The sequence below is a fragment of the Centruroides sculpturatus genome, unplaced genomic scaffold (genome assembly GCF_000671375.1).
Source record: "Centruroides sculpturatus isolate CEXI.00-Female unplaced genomic scaffold, Cexi_2.0 scaffold1192, whole genome shotgun sequence".
NCBI classification, from domain to species: domain Eukaryota; kingdom Metazoa; phylum Arthropoda; class Arachnida; order Scorpiones; family Buthidae; genus Centruroides; species Centruroides sculpturatus.
Window position 1 is genome coordinate 223,562 of NW_019385618.1, and position 20,210 is coordinate 243,771.

The 20,210-nt window shown below is 32.4% G+C and overlaps 1 protein-coding gene across 1 annotated transcript in view; it reads right to left on the bottom strand.

Annotated features, from left to right (window-relative positions):
* The window catches only part of LOC111640650 (YEATS domain-containing protein 2-like), a 28,764-nt gene extending 16,269 nt beyond the window's left edge, over nucleotides 1–12,495 (bottom strand). Inside the window, exons 1-9 of the mRNA XM_023386682.1 lie at nucleotides 10,362–12,495; nucleotides 9,775–9,881; nucleotides 9,583–9,680; nucleotides 7,190–7,270; nucleotides 6,641–6,784; nucleotides 6,462–6,559; nucleotides 5,272–5,433; nucleotides 2,442–2,553; nucleotides 2,318–2,362 (exon numbers count right to left, since the gene is read on the bottom strand). Coding sequence (XP_023242450.1) covers nucleotides 2,318–2,362; nucleotides 2,442–2,553; nucleotides 5,272–5,433; nucleotides 6,462–6,559; nucleotides 6,641–6,784; nucleotides 7,190–7,270; nucleotides 9,583–9,680; nucleotides 9,775–9,868 — 834 coding nt within the window. The 5' untranslated portion in view covers nucleotides 9,869–9,881; nucleotides 10,362–12,495. The remainder of the gene's footprint in view (nucleotides 1–2,317; nucleotides 2,363–2,441; nucleotides 2,554–5,271; nucleotides 5,434–6,461; nucleotides 6,560–6,640; nucleotides 6,785–7,189; nucleotides 7,271–9,582; nucleotides 9,681–9,774; nucleotides 9,882–10,361) is intronic.
* Between the last annotated feature and the right edge of the window lie 7,715 nt (nucleotides 12,496–20,210).

The window sequence follows — 20,210 nt, forward strand, 5'->3', positions numbered from 1 at the left end:
TTTAATCACATCATCACGAAATTTATAATTTAAAAACTTATATTGAAACATGATTTTTATTAATATTTACTTGTCATAGAGTTCATACCAATGTCAAGAGGAGAAAAAGCTTTTGTTTGATGGGTAACATTGTTGATAAATGAAAAGGCAATGTATCATATTGGCAATGCAAATGCAAAGGAAGCTGTGCCGGCCATTTAAAGTTAGAAGACAACGTCCTTCGAGGGGAAGTAAGTAATGTGCCTGATGCTACAAGCAACTTGTCATTGAAAACAGTGAATGAAATTAAAGAAAGAGCCAAGCAATCAGAGGAGGTAACATCAACTATTATACAAAACTTCACTAGTGATTATCCACTTGATGTTGCAGATGTCCTTCCTAAGAAAGCAACCTTTCCAAGCATTGTCTATGCACCATTCTTGGTGCATAGACAATGCTTGGCAACCAAATATAAATATTTTAACCAAAGACCTATGGAAATTTTTGTCATCTGTGAAAGTGACAACTTATTAATTTTATCAATGCCTATCAACCAAAACTTTTTTATAGCATTTTCTTTAAAGCAAATATTGTACATTATTTTAGTATATGTGTAATAAAATGTTTAAAATCAAGCAATGATATTCGGCCAAATGTTCATTTGATCAGGGTTAGAAAGAAATAAGTTTCCCACTTCAGAGAACTCTGGAGTGTGTTCTACTGCTTGAAATGAAACAAAATTTACATTACACATAATTCAAATGACATGCTTCACATTTCTTAAATAAGAAAATAGTACAAAAAATCCATTGATGAGTGGTGCTGTAACACAAATGGTATTTATTTGCATATGTTGAACACATAGAACACCATGCAACTTTTGATTATGGGGTTTCCTGAAGGACGTCTACCATAGAAAACCTGCATCTGTGCAAATACAAGGACAGCATGGTGCCATGTTCTGGATATTCCGACAGACGCACCATGTTCAGCTGTAGAAAATATGGTTTTGTGATTAGAACACATTGTTCAAAATGACAGAAGACATACTGAACAGTTTTAGCACTACATATTCAGCATTTATATGCATAGTCAATATTTCTATGTGCTCCAGCACACCTATTGAGATTTTTGTACTATTTTTTTTTTATTTATGAAATGTCAAGTGCATCATTTCAATTATCTGTAGTCCGAATTTTGTCTCATTTTGAGCAGTAGAATGCACACCAGAGCTCTCTGAAGTGGGAAACTTATTTCTTGCTAACCCTGTAGTTTTGTCCAAATTTCCACTAGGCAAAATGGCATTTATATTATGCGAATGTCAATTAACATGATTTTTATTAATTAATTTGATTTAAATTCAAATAGTGCATACTGATCTGAAAGACAGAAATCATTTCTGAATGCTTTTGAAATGTGATTTAAATAGCAATGTCATCAATAATTCGTATGGTGACCCGAGGCGATCTTGCTGCCACTGGCTTCCGAATTGGTAGTCCTGCCATTGATCAGCCAGTCCATTGACTTTCTTTAGCATAAGAAGTATAGGACATTGACCATATCTGGTAGGCTCCGTCAAGTAGCTTGTTCGGAAACCGGGGCAAAAACAAGTTCAAAATTTAGATATAACTTTAGATATAACTGTATTAATACATTTTTGTTACTTAATTTAACTTAAGCATATTTAAACACAAATTCTTGGATGCCATTTATAATACGTGAACGTCAATTAATGTAGCTTTTATTAATTAAATTGATTTAAGATTCTACAGTGGCACATACTGAAAAATGGAAATAGATTTTGATGCCCATGTGGAAAAATTACTTATTTAAATAGCAAACTCATCGCTTATTCATGTTGTGACGTCTAATGACGCTATGTAATCTCAGCACCACTAACTTTTGAATCAGTAGTCCCATCATTGATTGGTTGATCCATCAACTTTCTTTAATGTAGGAAGTATAGGAAGTTGACCGTCTTTCTCTCTCTAATCTGTGGCCAACTCTTGCCAAGTAGATTGTTTGGAAACTGATAACTTGTTTGCCAAACAAGCTACTTGGTGCAATTGAGTTTGAAATTCTGTCTGCAAACCAAATTGTCCAAAAGTGAGGCATTTGAAAATCAAGGTTTGATTGTGTTGCTTAAAGAGCGTTAATCAGAAACAAGTTGCGCTCTTTGGACAGAATAATTCCACACGTGTTGGTAAATAAAGTTTGAATATACAAATACTTCTTTTACATTCAATAACAATCAATCTTTAAAACAGTTAACTCAAATTTAACGCAAATATATACAATATAAAAAAATAAGATATATTTAACATAAAGAAAACATTACTGTTTCTGCCCCTAGGGTCTGTAATCCGGTATACGTTTTATCAAGCTAAAATTAGAAAAATATCAACACGTTACAAATTTAACCCATTATTATTTATTATAAATGTAATATAAATGGAACAAACCTTGAGATTATGAATGATGTCGACCGGCTTATTGGACTGATTATGAAAATGCAACTGGACACGAATGGGAAACTCTCCCCAACCTCTTCTGGTGAGATGAAATGGTGGATCACTAAATAAATTATTCTATAATGAATTTCGTTTAAAACCATTACTTCATATGGTAGAATCCATTTATTACGAATGCAGAAATTGTTATCGGTTGTTTAATTAAAAAATCGACAATATTTTAAATTTGGAAGAAAATTTGTCAAATCATTTCACTAAAATACAATCATTTATATCTCGAGAACTGTGCATTTGGGTATTCTAACTTTACGGCACTTTTATTTTGCCATCTATCTATCTTAAATAAGAGAAAAGAAATTTCCCTAAAGACGTGTACACATCTCACAAATTCAACAATGGCGAAATGTGACAATAGGAGAAGCATCCCAGAAAAGTTTTAATTCCAAAATTAAAAGAAAAACCATCCATCAACTGTCGGCGTTCATCTGTTAAGAATGATACTATCCTGGGACAACCAGGTCATGTTTAAAACTTGCAACAAACAAACATAGCTTTTTACTTAGATTACAAACTATTGTATCTAAATATATAAGCAAAATTAAATGAAATGTAAGCACACATTCATTCTACTTACATTTCATAGCTTTGCAATTCTCATTTCGACTTTTTTGAAGAATTCTTTCCAAGTTTTGACAAAGACAATGCTGTCATTTTTTAATTGCAAAAATTACTGCAGCAGGTTTTAGTAATATGCAACCATTGCAGCTCCAAGGAAGCTTTATATTAAGTCATCAGCTTTTTTCTCAGAACCCACATTAACAAACAACGAGCTTGTTAGTGTGGATTCTGATGCTTCTGCATATTTTAAGAAAGTCACTAAAGTCAATATAGTGAGAAAAGAAATGGATGTTAGATATTCCTAATGTGATTATATATATATAAAAATGGACATGTATGTCCCTATATTTCACTTTTCCGCCAAACTACACATCGCACGTGAATGGTGTTTGTATGTGATAGTAGCCCCAAGTCTGCATTCGTGCATGACTTGGGGCTACTATCACATACAAACACCATTCACGCACCCTTATGCATCTCGATAGCTATAAGGGTGCGGGAGATACGAGGCTGAAAGTGGTTGAAAGTGGCTTTCTATTTCGAATGTTTTGTTTGAATTAAATTCGAACATAAAATTTGAATATTGGTTCGATTATAGAATGATTGTAAACGTTCCAGAAACGTTGAAAATACTTCGTTTCACTTGACGTGAACAGGAGACGTTCAGAAATAGAATCGGGACAAGATCTCTAATCAGAAACGGGGGACCTAATTCTTGCATTCTGTGAAAACGGGTAAGATTGGCTATAATGTAATTATCTTAATCTTCACTATCGTTACTTTTTAAAAACCCAGCGAAGCGGGTCCTTGCAGCTAGAATCTAGATTAATTAGAAAAACAATCTTCTATATATATAAAAAAACTGTATTATGTACAAATGTACGAACAAATAAAAACCCAGCAAAGCGGGTCCTTGCAGCTAGTAGCATATAAAATTGTAACTGATTTCATAATCTTGCAAAAATGTTATAAAAAGAAATAATAAACTACAGTAAAACTTCTTTAACTCAAATGTCTGTAACTTGAAAAAACAAAGTACTTGGTAGGTCTCAATGGAATAGCATAGGGATTCCATGTCTCCAAATTGAATTTCCTTAACTCAAATTTTCTTCAAATCATAGGTTTTCACAGTCCCCTGACACTGATTTATGTTACTTTCAACTTTCCCAACTCAGATTTTAATATTTATTCTATCCAAAGTGATCTTAATTATCAGATTTCCATGAAATTTTCAGACAGTTAGTTATATCTACTGTCAAAGTCTTATTTGCAGACAATGCTCCAGTCCAAAGCAAAGGGATCACTCACTTTAACTCAACAAGACATGCAAAACTGTTTGATTTTCTTAGTTACATTGAACATTTTACTGGAAGATATTCCATGGGCTGTTTAAATCAAAAAACTATCAAACATTCACTAAATAATACAAGAAATAAAAATACAAATCTACTCAGAATTGGAATTTTTCAATCTATTGTTCTCTAACCCAAATCATCTGTAACTTGAAAGTTTTTTTCTGCCAACTTATTATTATTTTTAACTCTCTTGGCCCTATGGACACTAGACGGCCTGTTTTTGCAAGCCCACAATGGGGTGGCCAAATAGTGAGGGATGAGGCCCAACATATCTGGATAAACCACCCCTGAAAATGTCCTGGGATTTTTTTAATCCATTAAGAATTGTGTTGTATTAAAAGACTATTCCAAAAAAGCATCAAACTGTTACTTTTGTGTATCATCTTAAATCACTGAAAGCAAATTTCCAAATCTATTTTAATCAGTTTCCTTTTGTGTGTAATGTTAAACAATGCTGTTACACAAATTTGCAAAGCAAAGACAAATAAATTCAGAAATATTTTGCTGAAAACTTATTGCAAATGTCAAATTCCTGTCAGATGTTTGCTCTCTGAACATTACAAATTAAGCAATGAACTACAAAATATTAAAATACTTTGTTATAAAAACTGAATGCAATTCTAATTCTAATTCTTGGAGCAAAAGACGAGAATTTTGAAGCAGTTTTACTTCAAGAAAAACAATTATTTTTAAACTATACATTTATTTTTTCATTACTACACCTGTAATAGTCAAATGTATAATCCACTTCAAAAGATAAGCAAAATACTTCCTAACATTAAATTGTGGTTTTAGTAACTTTAAAACTGAATTATATATTATCATTGAAATCAAATTAATTAACTCACCAAACTTCCACTAAATCATTTGGTCTGTAACTGGGATGAAGAAAAAACTGGACTTTTTTAATTACATTCTCTATGTGAGGATTATCTTTGCTTCCACGAACGTAAACCATCCATTTGTGGGTCGCTTGATCATTCTCGTCGCGACTGTCCGCCGGTATGTATCTATACAAAAAAAATTTATGAACTTTATTCTTAAGGATGTTACGTACGTAAACGTAAAACAAGATAATGTTTTATTATTATGTTTGCATATACGCACCCCCATTTCTTAACGTAATTCCTTGAACGTATTAGTAATGTGTTTATGTTGTGTTACTTAACATCTAAATACTTTGTTGGTTTTTTAATCTGTAAAATTTTGTCAACTTAATTTCTATAATTGTAATTTATAGAACACTGAAGAGGAACTGGAAATGTAGAAACCAGTTCGAAATGCATATGTAAAAATATAATAAAAGAATTCATTAACCTGATGCTGTAAGATAGTCTACTGAAAGAATTTGTCGGATTAAAGAGACAACCATTCACAAACGAATATACAGCTATAACCAGTAAATTCAACATATTNGAAAGAATTTGTCAGATTAAAGAGACAACCATTCACAAACGAATATACAGCTATAACCAGTAAATTCCACGTAAATCCAGTTTAAACTTCTTTTCTTGGAGCAAAATGTTTTTGGAAAATTCAAGTGCTGTCGAGTTACACTCTCATCCTCCGAAATAAAAAAGAGACTCGCGAGTGTTTGCTCGACACTTACTGTGGTTCAGTACACTCTCATTTATCTTCCTTTAATCAGTTCTGATTAATGTGATTCATATATAAACAAACTCACCAGGTTTACAGACAAATGCATATATTTATATTATGCATTTGTCTGTATGTATTTATTTATAAAATGTGTAATAATATGACGTTTTTTAATATCAGTTAAATACTGATCAAAGTTTCTTCTTATCCTGATTTCTAACAGTCAAATAATTTCAGAGAAGATAATGTAAAGTCAAGCTGTATTGCTTATTAAATTTAATTCCTAGTTCTCGACATTATTGACAAATGTTTTGTACAGAAATCAATTATTTATGCAAATAATTGTTAAATTGATTGGCAGATAAAGTCTTATAACAATGTTTAAATAATATTATCCAATGACTAATTGGTATGTATTTATAATTAACACGCTACTTACTTTGATACATTGCCGACAATAATGGATAACTTCCTTTTGAGTCTCACTCCGTGGTTTATGTCGTTTTCTTTAATATTGTGCGTATCTACAGACTGAGACTTCAAAAACAATGATAATAAATACAATAAAATGTTTAAATTAAATAAGAAATTTCCAAAATCCCTAAAATAAACACTTACAATGGCAGTGGAATCGAGATCACTCAAAGAAATCTTCGAATTTGGAGAATAATTATTAACAGTCTTTTCTTGTGGATGGAATTTTGGAGATTTTCCGAGACATTTCTTCACCGTGGGATGTACAGATGGACTACTCTGAACAACCTAATTGGAAAACAATGCCTTTATTGGTTACATTTTTTGACATTGGAGTGGGGCCACCCCATATAACATCGTTAAAATGCATCATCATCGGACAGGTGAGTCCTCTAAGTTTCAGCCTTCTATCTTAATTAGAAGTGGATGAAATTTAAGTTGCATTGCAAAACTCAAGGACAAGATACAAAGCAATTTAAAGAAAAATGATTACGCAGTCTCAAGCTATTCATTAGAAACACAAATACGTTAAGGATATGCGACACATGCATTCAGCAAGACTATTCACTAAATACCTTCAATTCATTCATTACTGTGTACAAATAACTCAAGAAAGCTAATCTAAAGAGAAGTAAGAAACTATTTATCATGAAGAAACATAAAATTCTGTTCAAAAATAATAAAATTAAATACCTGTTCACCATTTGAAGAATAGTACTTCATCACTATACATGCCCTTAAACGATCTAAAATTATTCTTGCTTCATGAAGTTTCTGTAAGAAATATTTAATGTTAAGAGTGAGTAAACATAATATAGAATTGTGAAAACTTACCAATCATTCCGTCAACAGTCATCCTTGAATAAACAGCAAAGTCAAATCAAACAAACTGCCATATTATCAGGCTACAATATATCTAAATTGGCCTTATTGTAGCTCAATAATATGCTAACGTGTTTGGTTTGGCTTTCATTATTATTCAAGTTTGTAGATATATTTTTATAAACAGCAGAGCTGAAAGTTGAAAAAAGTGATAGACAGCGCACTGTTTATTAGGTTGGTTGAATTTGGGGTTTTGCGGCACAAGGGGTAGGCCGAAAAGTGCCAGATTTAGCCAGTTATATTACTGTATGCCCTCTTGAGTTACTCCGTTTATTAGTAAAAATACGGTATTTAATGTCATCTTGATCTAAAAAGAAAATTATGGTCGATAAAAATAGAAAATATTATTTTCTATCGACTATTATCTTTGTAATAAAAATGAAAAATTTTCTCACTTTTTGCATGAAAATAGTCCCATGCTATTTTCCGTATAAAAAACCCAAGTATTACCTCCCAGATAATTAATTATAAGCTGAATCGAGTGCTTAAAATCTCCGTTCCCAATGGCAGTGTTAGCGTGTTTTTTCTTTAAAACTTAAACATTTGTTTAGTATAATCAATTCGGATAATTGGGATAATCTCATTTGCATTTCCTTTCCCAAACTATTATTATTTTAAATTGAATTTGAGTGATGCCGTATGTCATTGAGGTTACTGTGCTCTAGGGTTGTCATCCGTAAAATATTTATTGTATTTGTATGATTATTCCAGGGGCGTGCAATCTACGATAATGAGATTTTGTATGATAACTTCAAAAATACTCTATACTCTTGAAATAATTTAATTTGCAATTACCATTTCTGTACTATGCATATTGCCTTCTCGTTGACATTTTGTGTCCTTTTCTCATCTAGAGCTACCAAATTTTCAGAATTTTTTGCTTAGATTGGTCAGTACTGTATATTCTTCATAAGGTGCGCCTTTTTCATACTTTTTGAGATGGCTAACTGTGGTACTTTTATACCAACTTATAAAATGCTCAAATTGATGTACAAAGAAAATTTTTATAAATAAACATTCTGTTAAAATGCCATTATATTTCAACTTGTACAAAATATAACTACTATATTAATACATTTTATTACATAGTAGTTTCTGTCTAGTGAGCTGTCTAGAACTGGGCCTTATAGGACACAATCCTTGTACTGGCTGGGTACAGAGAGACAATCCTTTGCACTTACTGACATAGACAGGCAATCGAAGAACAAAGCAATTGAAGGTGATTGCTTTGTTCTTGTGTTTTGTTTGTTTTCCCACCTATTTTTCATTAAGCTAATGCGATGCTGTTTTTATTTTTGACACCGAGACCTAAATTCTGTTACGTGCACCCTTCCTCATCAGAGTATGGATGGACATTGTCACTTTAATGCCTCTTACATTGAATTATTACATTACATTGAATACAGAGCCACAGACTCCTAATTTTTACATTTAAATGCACCCTCATTAGGCTTTTGGATTCATCACAATTAATGGAAAATGGCAAAGGTTTATCAAAATGGGGCCATTAAATTTTGAAAACAAACTTGATTCTATAAGTCTATAGAGCCTTCACTAATGACTGAAACATTGCATGACAAATTTGAGATTTGTGTGATATCACTTTGTCGTGCTTGCTCATGCTATAACCTTATATCTCAAAAACGAAGTCATGAATCCCCATTTTTTTTATTACTTTTCTCATTGGAACTAATAGAAAATGGCCAAGTTTAATCAAAATCAATCAAACAGATTTTGAGAACGACTACAATTCTGTACGCTACATAGAAGAGGCTTCACTAGCACTCCGTCTCAATAATTAATTGTTATTGTTCAATATGTTAAAATTGTAAAAAAGATGTAAATTTTAGATTATACCACTTAGAGATTTGTTCTGTACAATATATTATAAGGAAAGAGTCATAAAAACTTCATTGTAAATGGGGATTAAACAATTTGTTGTTGTAAGAAGGGGGTCTTGATAAAAAGTTTGAAAGATTCTGATGTAGATTCCTCTATGTCAGAATCTATGGATAGACGGAGTAAGTGTAACAGATCAAGATGGCTGTAACTGTACCCAAAATGATATAAAATGACTGGTAATTGATGAACAATGCTTTAACTAGAAAACAATAACAACTAGACATTTTAATTATTAGACCAGCGATTGCTTTTTGTAACAAACATCCCTTTAAACCTGAAATTACAATAGCAAACAAACTAACCTCGTCAATTAACTGTAGTTCAGCTTCTTTCATCTTTATTTCTTTATTAAACTGCATTCGGATTATTTTCTCTATTTTCTTTATCGTAAATTCACGAGCTAAAATGCACAAAAATTGATTCTTTAGTTAAATTTGTTAGTTCATTACGCACTATTTTCTAAGAAAAACATGCAAATAGAAAAAAAATCTAACCATCTTGTTCAATGAGACGCAATCTCTTCTGCTGAAGTTCAGCAGGAATACTCTCATAGTCGGGATCTTGGTCTATCTGACGTTTCGTCGTCATGTTTATGGAATTTCTGAAATCCAAACAGACACCATTTAGTCAGATAATCTTACATTTAATTCAAAGAAAAGAAGTGCTTCAGTGTCAAGAATCCGAACAAAACTGTCAGAGATGTAAAAAAAATTTTGCCAAGTAAAAACTTATTACATTTCTGATGTTTTTTGTTTAATAATTCTATTATTAAACAAAAACAGACGTAAGATCGGTCAGTGCTTGGCGGCCATAGACTCAACACACCACTGACCAAATGCTTTCAATATTCATTTCAGTTGGCGCCGACCGAACAATGCTTTCAATAAGCCATTTAGAAAAATCATAAAAGTTTCAATTGGCATAAATTTGAAGTTTTGAGTAATATTTTGAATAAAGTTTATTTGTTTCCATGCAATTTTATCTTTATAAGCATAAAATTAAGTCATAAAACTAAATTAGCACTATGAGTAACCCCCGTGAACTTTGACCTATCCTCCCGAAAATTTTGTGAGCACCTCACCTATAACAAGAAAGGCTTAAGTTTAAAATTTGAGCTTTCTAGATCCATTAATTTTTTCTCTAAGAGTTTCTGCACTGCCAGGATAAAAGAAGGTGATTTTGGCATTTTTCAATTGCTTATATTTGCAGGTTACCAGAGGATGCCTGCAGGGCTCGAGAAGTGGACTGGGCCTCTGGAACCTGGCATTCGACAGCCTGTTAGAAGTGTACAGCCAAACTGTGAGCATAGATACAGGCATTTGCAAATGATGTCGTTCTAATGATAGCAAACAAGAATTGCAACAGGCTAACAGAGGAAGGAAACACAGCCCTGGAGAAAATAAACAAGTGGAGTCAAACACATAAACTGGAAATAAATTATAAAATATGTGAGATCCTGGTGTATTCAAAAAAATTAGGAAGAGGACAACTTAAAAAACAAATTGGCATGGAAAGAAAATCAAAAACGAGTTGAGATACCTGGCATCTTTTTTTACAGGGCACTCAGCTGGAAAGGACACACAAATAAAATCCACCAAAGAATGCTTGAGAAAAGCAACACACTCGTGCAAATTTCTAGAAATGTCTGGGGCTTGAACCACCAATCAGCAAGATTAATATATAGTGCGGCAATTGAGCCTACGATCCTACGATCCTATACGGTGTACAGATGTGAGGCGAATTGGCAAACGAAGTTGAAACAAAAAGAAAACAATGATAAATACAAAGGAAATTAATTAAAAATAACATTTGCAAGGCTTACAGAATGGTCCCGACTGATGCACTGTCGGTTCTAGCAAGTATCTTACCAATAGACCTCAGGGCCAAACAACTTGTATGGGAATGGTCCCTAATAAAGGAAGATGTTAATAGCTTAAACAATAAAGAAATAGAAGACAAAATCAAGAAGGAAAAATTACCATCAGATATTGGTGAACTCATTCAAGAAATAAAGGTAAACCAACTGGAAAAAGCAACGAAAAACATGGACACAATTAGACAACCAGTGGAAGAGAACAGTTATAAAGCAGACATAGATCAAGCACATAACCAGAGAGAACAATGGAAAATTTTTACAGATGGATCAAAGAACACAGAAGGCTCTGGAGCTGGAATAGTCATATACAACCCAAAAAATTTTAAAACATATCAGGCAAGTTTAAAAATGGTTAAATATTGCATGATTACCAAGCAGAGCTCTGGGCAGTCTTCAAGGCTTTGCAAGACATAGACAATAAACACCAGAGTTTTAAGGGACCAATAAAGATACACAGATATCAGAGTCATAATCCACACACCTAGGAATCAAAACAGAAGGACACAACTGGCCAACGAACTTATTAAATTGGCCCAGAAATTAAGCAAAAATAAAATAATAAAATTCCACAACGTTCCACACGCCAGCTGATTCCTGTCGTTTCCCCGGACACAAGGGAAATGACAGGAATGAGCTGGTGGATAAGTTGGCAAAGAGGGCCACAATAGAAAATCTTTCAACAACATATAAAAAAAATAACGTTTACTATTGTCAAGAATAAGATCAAAGAGATAGTCGAACAACAATGGCAGGAGGAGTGGGAACACTCCACAACTGGGAGATTTCTATAGAGATTCATAGCAACAACCAACAAGAGACAGACAGACATCTTAGATCCAACTATGAGGTCATACAGTGTCTGCTAGGACATGGAAATTTCAACATATATCTTTTCTGCTTTGGCAGAAGAAACAGCGATAAGTGTGATACTGATACCAACAAAACAGATGATGTCTCTAACTGTCTCTACGAATGTAGCAAGTATGAACACCAACGAGAGAAATTCCAAGTGTGTTATGGCTGGATCTAACTGGCCACTAAAAGAGTGAAATGATTCAAAACAGAACCCTATATGGACATCTTTGCAACTTCATTATAGCAACCAGAAAGCTATTGTGAACAAAGGAAAGAAGGAACAAAAACCAACAAGATGGTAACCCAATGAACAATGGACTGACACTGACATCTCAAGAAGAGACTGGCAGACATTCGGAATAGCATCTGGACCAATACAACAGAATTGATATTGTGTAAATAATGTAAATACTATCAAATTGTTAAGCTTAAATTGTTTAACTTTGATAATTGCATTGTTGGCAAAGCAGCCACAATTGTAAATTTTTATATATTTTGTGTATTGTCATTTTGTTATTTGTTTTTTTTTTTAAATAATGCCGGGTTTAGGCGACTCATGTGATCCCCTGACTTCACTTTCTATCCTTCACCCTACTCTCCAACTTTTATTCTTTGTTTCTTTCATTTCTTTAAGGACTAAGTCTGTCAGCAAGACAGACAGCTCTCTTAAACTTTACCCTGAATAAAAAAAAAAATTTGCTTATATTTCGGCAACTCGGCTTTATAGAAAATCTTTAAATTTTGCACACTACCTAAGAAAACAATTGTCTTTTCAACAAGATATTTGGAATTACTTCACGTGTTTCGGAGACGAAAAATTGAGCCCCCAAAATTGACAACTCTGATTCCTGTATGTGTAGTCAGTCAGTGACTTTTATACTTGTTGGGGAGTCACTGCCATGACTCCTGTTTTCATTAAAAATAAACTGCAACAAAAACACCCAAATGTTATTCTTTCTGGATAATTAATTAACAAACATTTTTAATTCTTTTAATTATTACAACTATTAATGTGCAGCATCAGGTCAATGCAGCTAAGACATCAACCTATCTCTCTGAGGTTCTGGGATCAAAGCAGATGAGCAACCCAGTCAACTTTTCACAGGTGGTAAATGTTCCGAACACATCAATCTTCATTCCTCTCCACTGGCTGCTTCTTTATGGGTTTGGCACAAATATGGATAACAAAGAGACGTCCATAATATATTATAGGATTCTAAACCAATTCAAATCTAGTCCTTCAATATGGGAGACTGACAACATAGTCACACTGCTGTCTGGCTTAAATTTGTACTGCAAACTGATAAAGAAAATAAAATTTTAAATAAATAATCCTGGTTTGAAAGATAAATGTACACTTCTACAAAAGGTAAGTCCTTGAACTTTGAAAATCATCTCTCAGTGAGAGGAGTGTGTTTGTTTTCCACTAAAATCTTCAGATTTTATGATCAAAGAGACTCGAACTGTATTTTGAATATCTGGATTTTTGCTCAGAGAATATTAAGGTTCTTTAACTATTTCTGTCTTGTGGGCACTGAGGGCTGATTTTCTTTCACACTCATTGCGGGTTTGACCAGGCTCACAATAGGAAGGAGTAATGAAGGATGGAACCCACATATCCAAGTAGGTGATACCGAGTAGTGTCATTAAGCAGAATGATTACATTGTGATGTCACTTAAACGATCGGCAGGAAATGAGATACTAAACCATGTGGCATTCTCATTATAAACAACACTTTCAGCAAAAGAAAGTTGTCAACGAAAGGTTGGTATGAACAACTAAACAACTGTCAATTATATAATTAAATACCTATTTAACTGAAACATAGGCAAGATTATTACTTTCATTTTAAAACTATATTGTTTAATTAATTTATACTGTATTTATGAACTTGCTGTAACTCCATGTGGTGTTAATAATGTGATCAAAATGGGAAGAAATGATCCTCATTGCCAACTGGTCAATTTCCACTATTGGTGACGAATGTAAGACATTGCAATTTGTATGTTCATTTCAAGGTGAATGATTGTGTACAAACCTAACGAGAACAGTAAAGCTGTAATTGCATATCGCTTTAGATCATACATTCATTAGAAATGATCATTGGCGTTAAGTAGCTGAAATCTTTTCACAATAACAGTTGTTGCATTCAGTATTGCCTCCCAGCATGGAGAACCAAAGAAAAATTCCCAGGAAGTTGCTCGATTCGATCCTAGGTCTTGTGGAGTGGTAGACAAATGCCTTAACCCTCTCAGCCATCCTTACAATTTATATCCGTGCAGATCGTAAAGTAGAACTAATCTCCTTTTATGACTAGTATGAATTTTCTATGAACACTGCATAAAATTCCACATCTCTCTGTTGGCCATCTTGTGTGGTCCTAAAGTCTGTGTGTACTTTTACACTTGAAAAAATATTTAATACAATTCATAAATATTGTGCACATTAACTTGCGGAATAATCAATAACAGCTGTTGGAAAAAAATACATTTATCCCTCTTTTTATACTATGTTACCTTGTGTTTACTATATTTGCATACAAATAATGTTAAGTGTTTTTATGTTAACATTATTTATCGTTATTTCTTTTGTAGATCGCTTATCATTTTGTTCCATTGAAGTTGTGGATTCTTTAAATATTTTTCTACAGGATACACATACTATACTTTTTACACAGCATTCTTTGGAATATATCCACCATGCAAAAAGAAAAATAGATGCGCACTAATATTTTGGTAAACAAGACATTATGTCTTTGATTCTATATCCAAAGCATGTAATTTATTTACTCTTTGACTCTTGCCACTTATCTATGTGAAACAATGTCAAAAGTTAGGCTCTCAAGTACAATTTAATGCATAATTTTAACTTTTGTATATCCTTAGTTACTGCGGTATAAAACTGCTAGTGGACTTTAGGGCCACTCTATAATAAACAATATTTCCAGAAACACAACCTCAATTTACAACACTAGACTTGCAATAAATAGGAAATTATTTCAAAAGCCAAATTAATGGTTACATTCCAGTATGCATCATGTGTTACACCAATGAACCGCAACATGCTAAAATCTGTTCAGATATTTACCGACAAGTTCAACAATGCTATAGATATTGAATATTTCAGTGCTAAAGAAAGTTAAATAATGACAAATTACCCATTTTTATTGTCAAATAAATTATAAACACTGACTTTTTACATTTCTAAAACACTGAAAAAGACTATTTTTAGATGAACAAATATTAGAATTAATCAATTGACAGTAATTCAAGGTAGATACACGTGGCAAAATTAAAATTGCATTGAGTGTAAATTACTCAGACATAAATTGTTTCTTTTGACAACTGATCAAATGTTGCCTTAATTTTGCCACCTTCATTGTTTATCTTGTTTCTATTATCAAAGAATACAGCAATGATTTATAAATTAATTTCAAGAAGTACTCAGATATTTCTGTCAGCAATTGTCATATGAAAATGTAGACTGTATGCTTACATAATTCTTCCAAATTTATTAATAATTTAGGAATAAAATTAGTTTAACACAAATAAATTATCATTCACATGCTGATATGTTAAAAATTAAAATAATAATACAAATAGATATAAACCATATTCATTCAGTTTGACCACCAGTGACCAAGCTGTTCTGTTCCCTGAACACTGGGAGTTTGGTCATGGGTTCGCACCTCATTCGGACGGGCCAACCACGCATAGTTTACCAGATTTTCTCCACATCTGTAATGCCTGAATACGGGCCAGTTACCCTTAAAAAGATCTCCCGGAAGGCATTCCCCTAGGCAGAACACCCAAGTGTTGCATTGCCATAACTTAACAAAACAAACAAACATTCATTCAGTTCAATACAACATACTTCAACACTCAACACTGGCAAACTACACATAGTTTTAGAAATTTAGTTCATAGTAAAGTCCTTTTACATCACATTTGTTACTGTAGCTACCTGAATTTGTCAGTTAAGTAATACATAAGGACTTTACTAAGCACCCTATATTATAAAAAAAACTAACAGTAATGAAAAATTTAATATTTCTTAAGTTTGTTAAGTCTGTAGTCAGCCCACCAAAGTAAAACAACTTAGACTCTCGCTGTAACTGTCATCCATAATTTAGTGAGAAGTCTACAGTAGGTAGAGCTCAAACTAACAAGTAAGTAGAAAATGAAAGCCATACTTATGCAAAATCATTAATCAAATTTCCTGTCTCCATCGTGAGCCACGTGATACAGCTGAATCCAGAGCATTGAATTTTCTAACATTCAACATGCTCTGTGAAGCAGTTAAAGAAGCCTGATTTACTGACAAGACAGAACTGAATCATTCATTGAGATAATGATCCTTAGCATTGGTCATTTCTAGTCAACAGATGTCTTTCCCTACCTATTTTCTCTTTCGATTTTTTCCATACAGACTGCTTTATCCATTTCTTAAATTGAAAGAGAAGTTGAGGAATTGCAAATTCCAAATCAGCAGCAGAAGTGGAAACTGTAGCAACAAATGCTCTTAAAGATCATCAAGAAAAAAGTTGTTAAACAATGCATAGACTCTGGAGAAGTGAATAGTTACTACTTCCCTTAAATTTCCTAAAAGAATCTTGCTTATTGTGTATAAACACAAAGGATGCACAAACAATAGCTTTAGAAGGAATCTTCAGAATAATCACTTCACACAAAAGAATTACAACTGCCTACAAACTGGCTGATTAGTCCATTGGTACGTTACACTGGTGCATTATAGGCAGTGGCATGTTGCTGAATTAAAACACTATTTCCTAAATTCATATATCATATTTTATTAAAATTTAATATGATTTGTACATTTTTCATTTACTTAAGTAGTGAATTTAAGTTCATAAAACAAATTTGAAAATTATTATTAAACAAATACTAAAGTCAACTCGCCCTTCTGTGTAAAAACAACATTTAAGCTGTAGCTTATATTCCAAAAATTATGGTAAATTGGCAACACATTTGAAAAGAATCTTTGGTTTTGTAATGGATGTTGCAACTTGCTAATTAATTCAAATACAAGAGACGTCAAAAAAAAAGAGGCGACTTCTGCATATAAGGAAACAATGTAACAAATTTTTTTTTAACAAACATTATATTTAAAAAGACTGCTGTCTTCTAATTTTGTATGGAAGAGTGTCAATCACTGATTGGCTATTCAATTTAAAGACATACGAAAGTGATATTGTATCCAATTTCAATTCTGTAATAGATACAGTAAGGAGTGAAAAATACTATTTTGCATTGAAATTCTATTATTGCATTAAAGAACAGTCAATAAAGCATACAAAAAAAAATGTTTGATTATGCAAATGAGGTTAGAGATAATTACGACCATTCCAGAAGTTATTATTGCCACAAAACACATTACAATAAAATGTAGTAATGTCTCAGCCGAGCATACAGGTCACTAATTGGAGAAATTCACCAAAACACTAGGAAACTGCATTTTAAAAGTGAAATTGGAATGTTTATATTGTTTCAAGTCAGATCACTCATGCATTACATCACCGCTACCTAGTTATGTACTTTGCAATATAGATGAATCAGTATCGCTTATTAAACAGTTGCAATTTTTACAAAAAATAAAACCAAGCTTAAAAATAACCGAAAATAAAATATGTTTTTATTCCAAAAATTTTTTGTACACTATTTAATTAATAAGTGAAATTTCATGTAAGCTCATTTCCCACCTGAAAAATAAATAAATTAATAAACTGAATTTTAAAACTTTTTCAAACTGTCTCCATTAAACAGCTAAACAGCTCTATCATCATTTTATGAACGTTATTTTCCTTTAATTTTTGTATTTTTCACAAATTTATTATAAAATAAAAAAATATTAATGTCAAAATATACAGGGTGCTTACTTTGGAATACCACAATTTTAAATCTTAATAAGCCACATATATTTATTATTATTATTATAATTGATTATATAATATTAATACCCAAACTTTAAATTTTTTTGGCAACATGTTCTTTGTTGTTATTGTTATAATCATGTGTTTAAAATGGTTATTTTCAAACTCATAAATCAAAAGAAGTTACATGAATACACAGTTACATGAATATTGAAACTTGTTGCAGTTGTGCCGGTTTTTGAAGTTTTAATTAATATAGTAACCAAAGTCCATCTGTTATTTTTTGTTTAGAATTTGCCTTCTCATTCAAGAAACTAAAAGAATATTAACTTCTCTATTACTCAGAAAAGACAGTCTATGAGGCTACAGAAATTTTGGTATGGTTCCATATCCAAGATGTAAATGACAGAAATGTCTATACCATTACGATCTGCTATGTTGTTCGGTTGGGTCAGTCTGACAAGTGAATAGCATGGAAACATAATATATTAATTAGGGAAAGGGGGTAGGATGAATACATTGCATCCTTTTCCCCATGTTACAGTAACATATTAACAAAGAGCTCCAACCGACCTGAATGGGACAAAAGGCCAGACCATTAACTAAGTAGCTCCTTGTCAAGCATGACAAGAACTATCTAGTATCACATAAAATTTATAATTGCATATACTATTCTATGATGATGACCTGCACTTAAAATATTTGTTTCATTTTAAAAATCTTTCATTAATTTATCAGTTATTATGTGTTTGTTCAGTTTAATTTCAATTTTCTATTATTAATCTGTTCATAATGGACCAGACCCATTGAAAAACAGCTGTGATCAATAAAGAAATCAACATTGCTATTGTCATCACACGAAAACAGTGTCGAGTGAAAGTGAGTCAATGGGAGAATAAATGGGAATGTCTCAAGGCATTGTTCATGTTCATGTAATATTGCATGATTGTTTTGCACAGGACATTCATCTGAACAACATGGATTCTATGTTTACTCACATTTGAACAGATGCAGGTGCATGTTGATCTGCCAAATAAAGAAAACAAAAGCTTGAGGTGCCTAGCAATGTTTATTGGATGCTATAGTAACCAGAGATTATTCCTAGATTCATCATTAATTAAGATCTTGAGTCAAAGTAATAAAATTCTGTACAGAAAATCACTTTCTCCTTCACCTAAAAAAATCTGTTTTGCTTTCTTTGGTAAGATGGCGATTGTCATACTTTTAGTTGTGCTGCAATGACTTATCAATATGCATCACACCATACAACCATCATTGTTGCAAATTACAGCAGTGTTCTGTAATATTTGCAAGTGTGTATTCTGAAGAGAAATGCCTAATACAGCTGGTAATACCCAAGAATCGACTAATGTCAGATTACTTAATGCCTCAAACTAGTGAACAGCCAAATTATTGCGATTGTAATGTACTTTCAAAAGATGGTTTCATGCTGTTTTCAAACCAATGCACATCGGGAAGCATTTTGGGCATTTATAATTTAAAACAGTATTTTAATAAAAGGATAAATGAAATAAAGGACTTTTACTACTTAAACTTTCATTAATTTTTAATACTATAAATCAGGTTAGTTTGTGAAACTTTTTGTGTTTTTTTTACATTAATTACTAGATTATTGAACTAAACATGTCGTTTGTTTTCCATTTTAGGAAGATTTAATATTGATCTACCTTTATACAGAGTTCTTAATTGTTAATTTATTGTTTTAAACAACATTTTCAAAAACATTTTATCCTATCACTCGGGTAACTTTGTGAAAGTATGTTTGCTGCATAAATCTAAATTGGATGCCATGTCTCAATGTTACTCTGCAACAATTGCTAGTAGAAAAAGAAAAAAAGGAAATAAAAATCATTCATCAAAACTAATTCAATAGTAGCACCCTCAAAAATTACAATTTGAAGATAATCTAGAAGAAAAAAACAATTGGTTCAGTCTCTATTATACAAGATGTTTTATTTCATCATCTGCATCTCTTTATTCTGCAATTTTACTTCCTATGCTATGACCAGATTCTTTATATACTACAGTTGTCCCTCTATAGTCCGACGTTTTTTAATCCGACATGCTCAGTAGTCCGACGCACCTCCCGTCAAGGTACCCATCCCCGTTACGTGTCTGCTTGCACAGAAGCATGTCGCGATGTGAATCTCCCAATCCAATTCTTACTCGATGACACACATTTCGTGTGTTTTATGTGAGCAGTTCTGTTCGAACAGTTGGAGTAGAGAATATTGTAAGTTACTGCTAGCAAAACAATGCAAAATATGTAATTATTTTCGGTAATCCG